The sequence below is a fragment of the Hyla sarda genome, chromosome 4, assembly GCF_029499605.1.
Source record: "Hyla sarda isolate aHylSar1 chromosome 4, aHylSar1.hap1, whole genome shotgun sequence".
In the NCBI taxonomy this organism is placed as follows: domain Eukaryota; kingdom Metazoa; phylum Chordata; class Amphibia; order Anura; family Hylidae; genus Hyla; species Hyla sarda.
Window position 1 is genome coordinate 377,030,715 of NC_079192.1, and position 10,040 is coordinate 377,040,754.

General features: G+C 39.0%; 1 protein-coding gene across 1 annotated transcript in view; it reads left to right on the forward strand.

Annotated features, from left to right (window-relative positions):
* The window catches only part of NMUR2 (neuromedin U receptor 2), a 45,833-nt gene extending 39,924 nt beyond the window's left edge, over positions 1–5,909 (forward strand). Inside the window, exon 4 of the mRNA XM_056516842.1 lies at positions 4,098–5,909. Coding sequence (XP_056372817.1) covers positions 4,098–4,357 — 260 coding nt within the window. The 3' untranslated portion in view covers positions 4,358–5,909. The remainder of the gene's footprint in view (positions 1–4,097) is intronic.
* Positions 5,910–10,040: the final 4,131 nt, after the last annotated feature.

Below are 10,040 nucleotides of genomic sequence, written 5' to 3' on the forward strand. Positions count from 1 at the left end.
TATGTTTAGAAATCCTTCTTCTCAGCTCCTGAATGGTCTTCCCAACATACATTTTTGGGCATGTACATATGGCTGCGTAGACAACCCCTCTACTCTTACAATTTACAAAATCGTATAGCTTATAGACAATCTGATCGACCGGATTTACCAATTCTCGCCGTCTCACCATGTAACAACAAAAACTACAATTCCCACAAGGGCATGTCCCCTGGATAGGATTCGTCAACCAAGTTGACTGTTTCTCTCTTGAAAAATGACTATGGACCAGATAATTCCTCAAATTGGGTCCTCTCCGATAAGTAATACATGGATAGTCATTAAGAACACTCTTAAGATCCTTGTCGGCCAAAAGAATAGGCCAGTAGCATTTCAAAAACACTACTACTTTACTTGACCGATCATCAAAAGTGCCAATGCACCTTATGATACCCGGTATCAGGTATCCTGTATAGTGCAATACTGTGGCCGAGTGCAAAATTGAGAATAGTCAGACAAACTAGTCCACTCCACAAATAAAAATTTTAATAATTCACACTAATAGCATTCTCGACAGGGAATATTGCAATTGCACATTGCCATTTGCACAATATCAATTGCAATAGTGATGACGGTTATTGCATAATTGCACAGTATTGGTCATACATTTCTAAGGATTAATTTCCTAGTATTTACATGCCCACTACCACTCAATTGTGATTTAAAAATTTTGTCCACACATGGTGTTCAATTATTATTTTGACTATTAAAAGTTAGGTTTTATTGGATATTGGTAGGGAGTTTTCCCAAGAAAACTGTTATTTTGTTCAAGTAGCTTCCAGGGCACCATATTCTTGGACACCACCGAAACAACATAGTAGAGACGTCTTTCATTTTAACACATAAATGCTCTCTTCCCCCCCCCCCCCCCCTTCCATACTCAAAAGAAAGGGCCCAACAATGTATTTTACAGCCATACCAATTATGGCTTTTTTTGGATGTTGTTTACATAGAAAAATGACATTTTTTGGGGCACTTAACAGTCCAAGAGGGCCACAAAAAACTTGTGTGCCCACTAGTAGGTGATATATTTTTGTTGTGCCTTTAGCTAAACATACTTTTATTGCCTTTTTATTTATCAAATAGTTTTTAAAGCCACCGCACTGTAACTACATTCAATTCATTCTCACACATATACAGACATTGTTTTCAGCTTTTTGGCTGCTGCACAGAATGGTGTAGAAGCATGAAACCCTCTGGCGTCTTGATATGGAGCGCATCTTGATTAAATGTACGAGATCTGATGAATTGCCAGACATTCTTTGTAATAAGAAATGTTTTGACACCTGCGCAATTTTGGCCTCTAGTGATACAAAGAAGTGGGGGCAAGTTCTGGATGTGCATCCTCTCTCAACTGTGGCTAAAAATGATCACTTTGTCCTTTTATATATGCCCTCTAGGAGAACAGAGTTTTGGCAATGAACAATAGCTAAGTATTTTGGGAAAGGGACTGATTCTGCATCTGTCACTGAGGCTGGCTCTTCACCTGTTGCATGGGCCTGGTATTCCAAGCAGGCAGCCAAGATTCTTTTACAGTGGATTCATATTCTGTAGTCATTTACGTAATGAAAAGTGCATTACTCTCACAATATGATATAAACTATACATGTTATGGAGGCAGATTTATATTCAGAGAACTAGGGAAAAATGTATTATCTGTTATCTATTTTTCTATCTATCTATCTATCTATCTATCTACCATCTGTCTGATGTTTAACAAAACTCAATTTACCTCCTGTGCATCTGGTATTGCTGCCCGGCCCTCACTCCAATCCTCTTCCTGGTGTTGATGGTCAACGCTACAGACCGCAGTTCAGCTAATTGTTCGCCGCATTGGTGTCCCGTCTTGGCCAGTAAGTGGCAGGGTGATGCCTTGGCCTCCAGCACCAAGAAGAGGATGGCAGTGGAGGCTGGGGCAGCTATACTGGAGGCATCAATACAGCGGCGGTAGGAAAGTCAAGTTTGTTTTTTTGTGTGCACTTCTCCTGAAGGCTGGGGGCGTTTCTTCTAAAGCATGAAAAACTTGCTTATTCCCTCCCCTCTCCCTTGTCATGAGGTCTACACAAACATTTTTACATTTGCAAAGCTTTGTTCCTAAAGTGCATGCAGCCATGTGAAACCTATATGGTCCAAGTACACAAGAAAACCCTCCAGTTTGTGCCAAAAAAAAAGCAGCCATGTGGATAAATGACCAAAGAGAAATAATTTTGCATATAAATAATAATTAAGCACCTTGTATTGCTTGTCAGCATGCATGAAAATGCTCCTCTTCTGAAATGACTGCTAGCTGTTTGGGTATTGCCTAGATCTCACAGGGATTCAGCTCATACTGGTCAAAGCTGGCTGATTACACTGCACTGAGGCACAGCAGGGAGATAACCACAACGCCAGGTCCAAAATATCTTGCTGTTAGGACCAAAAAGACTTGAATACCATGGTTTGTTTGTAAAATTAAAGAGACAGAGACCCCTAGTGGCTGTTTTTTAAACCTTTTTCCTCATCTAGCAATCAAAGTATGGTATGAAAATGCTTAGTTTTTAATTAAGTATTAAATGGAAAAAAAAGTTGTTTCTAACTACAATAACTCTTTAAGAATGGACACATCTGTACTATGAATTATTGATTATAATGTAATGTTATAACACTGATTGCACAGGTGCTGTTTATGACAGAATGCATTCTTTAAGCGATTTGCCCTGAGGGGCTGTAATGTTGTGTTGAATCCAATAATAACATCTCAAAGCTTTACTCTACCATTTAAACAACACTGATAGTCAAACCCCTTTATCTCAATGTACTCCATGTCCCAATAATTATGATCTGTCAATCCGAGTGTTTTGAAGTGATGATCTATTCACAAGTCAATTGCCTGTAGTACTAATCTAACATAAAAACAGTCGTCATTGCAGCATTTATTCTTGGCCTTTGGCCACTTCCAGATAGACAATGATGTAACTTATTTGGAAGGTCCATTGTATCCAGACCCATCCAGTAGCCAGAGATCCAGAGACATACTCTCAACATAATTGTGATGTTGAGGAAACTGTGTTTGCCTTCCTGTGTCTGTTCGTTCTATGTCATCTCATGGCAGATGTCACTATACATATGGAGTTGTTATTATGACTTAATGAAAAAAAACTGATAATTTTTTAATTACAATCAGAACCATGATGCCTTGGTGATCGTATTGTGATGCACTCATTTCATTAGAAGCTAATAATATTAGACAAACAATTTACTCAGAAAATACTGAAAGGATAATTATATTTGTCAAAACAATTGCAACAAGCTTTATGGGGCTTTTGTGCAAAACCTAATTGTTTAAAAAGGCCTCAATAAACTGAAGACAACATGTCCCTCTGCTGGGGCCAACAGAAATCACCTGTAATCTATGAGGAAACCTGGCAATAAGCACCACCTACAGCGTCAACATAACTGAAAAATGAAGTACAGTGAAACCTGTATCAGAAGACGACCACACAAAATTGTATCAAAGTGGGTGCTCTTCACCAGGAAATAGCCACATACAAATCCATTACACAAAATTTGGTCTGGATAAGGAGGTGATCTTCTCAATGAGATGTTTCACTATATTTCATAGCGTCTATTATGGAAGCTCTATTTATCAATATTGGACAGGTCATCCAGGAAAAGGAACTCTTTATAGCTATTCTTCAAATTGGCTAATATACAGGGCTTCTGAACAAAGGACTTACTCTATCGATAGGTAATAATACTTTTTACCTATAAATAAAGAAGATGGGCCAATTGGAGTTCACCTCTTCACTGGTTTCATAGCAGCTCTTCATATAGCCTTTTTAAAGACACAGAGTAAATATGAAAACTATAGAGGGTATGAAGGTTCAGAAAACTATGCTTTGAATCTTATTATGTTGGCTGTATCTAATAGTGTGGAGAAATGTATCATCTCAATACACTTTTTTTTTTTTTTGTCAGACCCTACAGAATTTACAGAAACCGTTATATACTGTATAATCATATTGGTATGTGTATGAATCTAAAGAATTAATTAAGATCTTTATAATTTCTTCTTCTACTAGGAGTCTTCTTCTATCTGAGCTCGGCTGTCAACCCTTTGATCTACAACCTTCTTTCCAGACGCTTTCGTTCTGCATTCAAAAACTTTCTACCCCCTCTCTTCAAGCATTGGACCCCCAAACTTCCTGTGCCAGTGCTTGTTCCCCAGAAGAGCACTTTGATCTTGGTCAATCGAGTCCGCAAAGACTCTGCTGAAGAAGGAAGTCCATCGTTTCCTCATCGTACTTCTGTCTGTAGCTCTCATCTCTCTACTGTGCTATGACAAGTCCATGGCCACCTGGGTAGTATCTGGTGCTTACAGAGCATAAGCATTGGACATGTCAGTAGTCAATGGGTCACCGTCAAAAAGAGATGAAAAATCTCTTTGTGGGAATGACCATAGCCAATGCCCAGACCATAGCTGATGCAGTCTTAACAGAAATGACTTAACAGCTTAAAGGACCACTTCCATCAAAAGTGTACACAATTATCACATAAAAAAAGAGTAAATCATGTTTTGCTGGATTAACAGTGATACCTTATTGAGATGACAATTCAAAAATTGTACAAATAAAGATGTTTTGTAAAGGGTGGTCATCTGTAACAAAAAAACTAGTCTGGATAAGGGAATGGTTTTTACTCATACAAACTGGGGGTGAAATCTGGTTTGAAAATCAGGTGAACATAATGAGAAAACTTTGAGTCTGAAAATCCATAAAATGCTTGTTTTTCCAAAGAAAAGAAATAAATATAAAAACGTTTTAAAAAGCCAGACTTTGACACTACATTGCTGTTTATATACTTATTTCCCTTTATTTATTTAGCTTTTTGCCCTTTTTATCAAGGCCATACTTATCTAAGCCTATGAAGAAAACAATAAAGCTGTCACTCTGTTTTTCCCATCTTTCACTTACTATTATTCAGAGATGGAGATAACCTCTTTCCTTTGCAGCAGGTTGTTAACTGAGATTGGTTTGCCCTACCATTCAGAAATTATAACCATTTGGCTTTCAAATGTATAGTTCTGTCAAAATAGAAAAAAAATAAACTTCCAATATGACTGAGAAAAAAAAAAGGTTTCCTTAAATGGTGTGTTTAAATTAATGTCCCCTTTCTGATGGAAGTGTTCCCTTTAATAATTTCATTGCAAAAGTGGAGTAAAGCATGCTGCTCTGTGCGTGCAGATCACATTGGGAAATGTGTTTTCTTATACTTCATGCCTTGTGACCGTAAAGCAGAAATATGGCTTTAACATCTATTCTTTCATATGACTGACATATGACTGACAGGTGTAAAAAACATGATTTTTTAAAAGGAATTGTGTGAAAAAAATGTATGCTTAACTAAAAAGATCCTCTATTGAAAAACATAGCTCTGACTTTTTTGTTGAAGTTACTATTACCTAGTACGATCCTTTACCCGCCATGTGAGATTTTACACAGTATATAAACTGTAATCATACCATTTTTATTACATAATTTCATGTTATTTTTACAAACAGCTAATAATTATTTAAAACAACAAAAGGACTGTCCTTCATGGTGTTCCCATGGGATCATGGTTAGCAATGGATTTGAATGATTATATGTCAACATGACTTCAGGTCAGTAGCCCCAGTGGTTTTGACACTTTACTGCTATAGCCAACGATTGGCTGCATTGGTAATGTTTTGTAAACGTCATACAAACTTTTGACATGTCATATGGACAAGTTTTGATTGGGTGTTTAAACTCCCATTGATTGGTAGAACAAGTCGGAACAAGTTTTTGTGAGTGACAATGACAATTTAAACCCTTCCAATCCAATTTCCTCCAAGGTAGGCAGAGTCAAAGAGGCGCTTGAAACCAAGGTGAGAGTAAAACTTCTACTTTATTCGTATAATGCAACGCGTTTCGTGGAGGTTCCGCTTCATCAGGCATGCCTGATGAAGCGGAACCTCCGCGAAACGTGTTGCATTATGGGAATAAAGTAGAAGTTTTACTCTCACATTGGTTTCAAGCGCCTCTTTGACTCTGCCTACCTTGGAGGAAATTGGATTGGATCTGTATCTGTGAAAGGTGGAGCGGCTGCTGGAACTCTACACTGTATGCACTCTTATCCATGGTTGTACTTGGACGCAGTACAACCCGACTTGGTAAGCGCACATTCACATTCTGCGTTACCTGTACACCTTGCGGTATCACACTAGGGAGCGCTTCCTGCTCTGTTTTTTATTCTAATTTAAACCCTTGGCTATGCTTAATACATTCACAAATAAAGATAATGTGACACAGTGTTTATAGAAAGTACATTTTGTTACACAAAATACATTTTTATAAATAGAAAATGCAGAAACGGAACAAGGCTCTGTCCACACTACTATTTTTCTTGCTCTTTATTGGCACCAAGAAGTGTGTTGTATGCTGCATTATTATTATTGCAGTTAGGGCCCGCACACACTGCGGACATATCAATGGGATTCTATTGCTCTGTGCACACTGCGGAAAAGTATGTCTGCTCAAAGAAAGAGCATGTTCAATCTTTGGGTGGAATTCTGTTAAACTGTATTGCAGTTTATGAGATGCCGCACGTTCGTGCTGTCTCACCGCCGATAAATTTTAGCAGAGCCTGCTGCAAGCGGACGTTCAGCACCGGCAGAATGTCCACAGTGTGACAAAGACCAGACAGGTAGTGCAGGTGACACTGATGACAACCATACTTACCTGTTCCCGTTCCGTGCTCTAGTTCTCCTGCAATCTTCTGCAGTATCTTCCGTTTCAGAGCCAACTTTGAGCATGGGTGGAGCTTTGTGACTTCTTCGTGGGTCCCACTTCTAACAAACAGCTGCAGTGATGTCACAAAGCTCCCCCCCCCCTGGAATGAGAGATACGGTGGAAGATTGCAGGGGAACCAAAGTACGGAATGGGACCAGGTAAGTATTGTTGTCATCAGTGTCACCTGCACTACCTGTCTGTACCGACAGGTTAATGCAGGTGACACTGATGACAGATATCCTTTAAAATATCATGGTCCCCCACAGAAAAATTACATGCTTACATTGTTTGCAGTGCTGAATAAAGACATACATCCATACAGTTTAGCATATTACCCTATAGTGTTGTAATAACCCTAATTCTGATAATCTTTCTGGGTTTTGCAGTCTTCCCATTCCCATTATTACTCTGGTTGCCTGTCTTTGAACTCTCTTTCTTGTACACTGGGGCCCAGTACTGTACACAGTGTTCCATGTGTGGTCTGTCTAGTGATTTGTACAGCGGTTACAGACTCAATGACATGGACATGGGACATGCTGTGACAGGGACATGTCAGAAGTGGCTGCAGGGTGGATCTGTGCCTCGTGACTTATTGCTAGTATGAAGGAGCATTAGAGTCCTTTTGAAGTGAATATGAGTTTTCGTACTACTGACTAGGAAGTTAACATTGTAGCATAGATATAAGGGTGCAGAGGCAGCATCACAGTTCTGGTGTCTGAGGGATTTAAAAAGCCTTTACTATAGTATACGGAACCAGTATTATAAATGGTACATGATGGATGTGAGCTTATTGCAGATTTTGAATTAGAGTAAAGAAGCTTTAATTATCACTGCAATTCTGCCTGAACCACGAGTCATCAGGGCAGTTCCTGGTGGCTTCTGCCTTCTCCACCGGTCTTAAAGGGGTTATTCAGGAAAAACTTGTTTTTATATATCAACTGGCTCCAGAAAGTTAAACAGATTTGTAAATTAGAAAGACAAAAATGTAAAAAGTAGCCGACCCCTCAAAGCTAGCAACAGTTACCTGATACAATTATGTAATGTTAATAATAATGACTGGATCATGCTTCAATTATAATATGAAAATGTAAATTTATTACACAATATAAAATGTATAAAAAATTCTTTACATTTTAGACAGTAAACCCTCAAAACACAGGGCCCTTGTGCCGAGGGAATTATAATATAAAATAATGAATAAAATGAAATGACAATATCAACAATCACTGATAGCTAACATTTAGAAATTTTCAACAATGCGATGTCGCTTTTAATAATCCGGCCTCCGATAATCCGAAAATTAGTTCAAGTCCCATAAATGGTATAAATTCCAAAATGATGAGAATATATTAGATGTATTATAGTTACCAGCCTGCAATAAGTCCCGATAATAGGTCACCTTGAATTGTAGTGTGAAGTCCGCACAGTTGGAATGGTACCAGACGCTGGCACGCGTCTTAGCGGCAGTCTGCCTGCCACAGACCAGTTGGAAAGGTAGCCGCTTTCAGATGTTTTGCTGTAGATGATAACCAAGCAGCGAAGCAGGTGCGGACCTCTAGGTAACTCGATGGTGGGTGACGTCACAGGCGCTGGGCAGCGCTGTCGGGAAGATGGTCTCGGGAGCATTATGCTGGTTTACAGAGCTGGATCGGAGGTCACCGGTATATGGTCAGGTATCGGTGATGTAGAATACTTGTGTACCTAGACGCATTTCAGGGCTCTCATATGCTTTAAACACGGCCCTTTCCTCAGTAGTCCAACTGTGCGGACTTCACACTACAACTCAAGGTGACCTATTATCGGGACTTATTGCAGGCTGGTAACTATAATACATCTAATATATTCTTATCATTTTGGAATTCATACCATTTATGGGAATTGAACTCATTTTCGGATTATCGGAGTCCGGATTATTAAAAGCGACATCGCATTGTTGAAAATTTCTAAATGTAAGCTATCGGTGATTGTTGATATGTCATTTTATTTTATTCATTATTTTATATTATAATTCCCTCGGCACAAGGGCCCTGTGTTTTGAGGGTTTACTGTCTAAAATTTAAAGAATTTTTTATATATTTTATATTGTGTAATAAATTTACATTTTCATATTATAATTGAAGCACGATCCAGTCATTATTATTATCATTACATCATTGTATCAGGTAACTGATGCTAGCTTTGAGGGGTCAGCTACTTTTTAAATTTTTGTCTTTCTAATCAAAACACCAGGTGTAGGTGTATAGCGCTCTTACCTCGGCTAGTTAATTGTGAGCTGCACATCCCCAGTTTTTTTACAGATTTGTAAATTACTTCTATTAAAAAATTCTTTCAGTACCTATGAACTGCTGAAGTTGAGCTGTTCTTCTCTGTCTAAGTGCTCTCCCATGACACTTGTCTCGGGAACCACCCAGTTTAGAAGCAAATCCCCATAGCAAACCTCTTCTACTCTGTGCAGTTCCCGAGACAAGCAGAGATGTCAGCAGAGAGCACTGTTGCCAGACAGAAAACAGCAGCTCAACTTCAGCAGCTGATAATTGTTGAAAGGATTAAGATTGTTTAATAGAAGTCATTTACAAATCTGTTTAACTTTCTGGAGCCAGTTTATATAAAAAAAAAAAAAAAAAGTTTTTTCCTGAAATACCTCTTTAAAGGGAACCAGTCAGCAGATTTTAGCATATATAATGCTTGGCAATGCATTATATATGCTAAAATCATTATCCTCGCCATCCCTGAGGGACCTTTGTGCCCCCAGAGATGGTAAAGATATTACATTATACCAGCACCCATTGCTCCGGCCGTGGGCCCGACGGCTTGAATGACGGCTCGCATCACCGCTCTGCTCCGTCTGCTTAGGGATGGTCCCCCGGGGATGGTGGGGATAACAATTTTAGCATATATAATGCATTGCCAAGCATTATATATGCTAAAGTCTGCTGATTGGTTCCCTTTAAGTGATAGAGCTCTCCACATACCCACAAGAGGAGAGATAGATCAATTCAATCAAGGCCAGAGGGGTGGTGACAAGCTTCCAAGAACTGCCAGGCAGCATTAAAGTTATGACAGGTTCCCTCTGAGTCCACAAAGTAGGCAAAAAAGTTCTCAAAGGAGTGCCTTATTCTCTATTTTTTAGCATTCATTGGGGGTCACAGGATACATACTTCTACCAATGACATCTGATGTGTCTCTGTGTCAGGATGTTTGGGGTAAACCTTT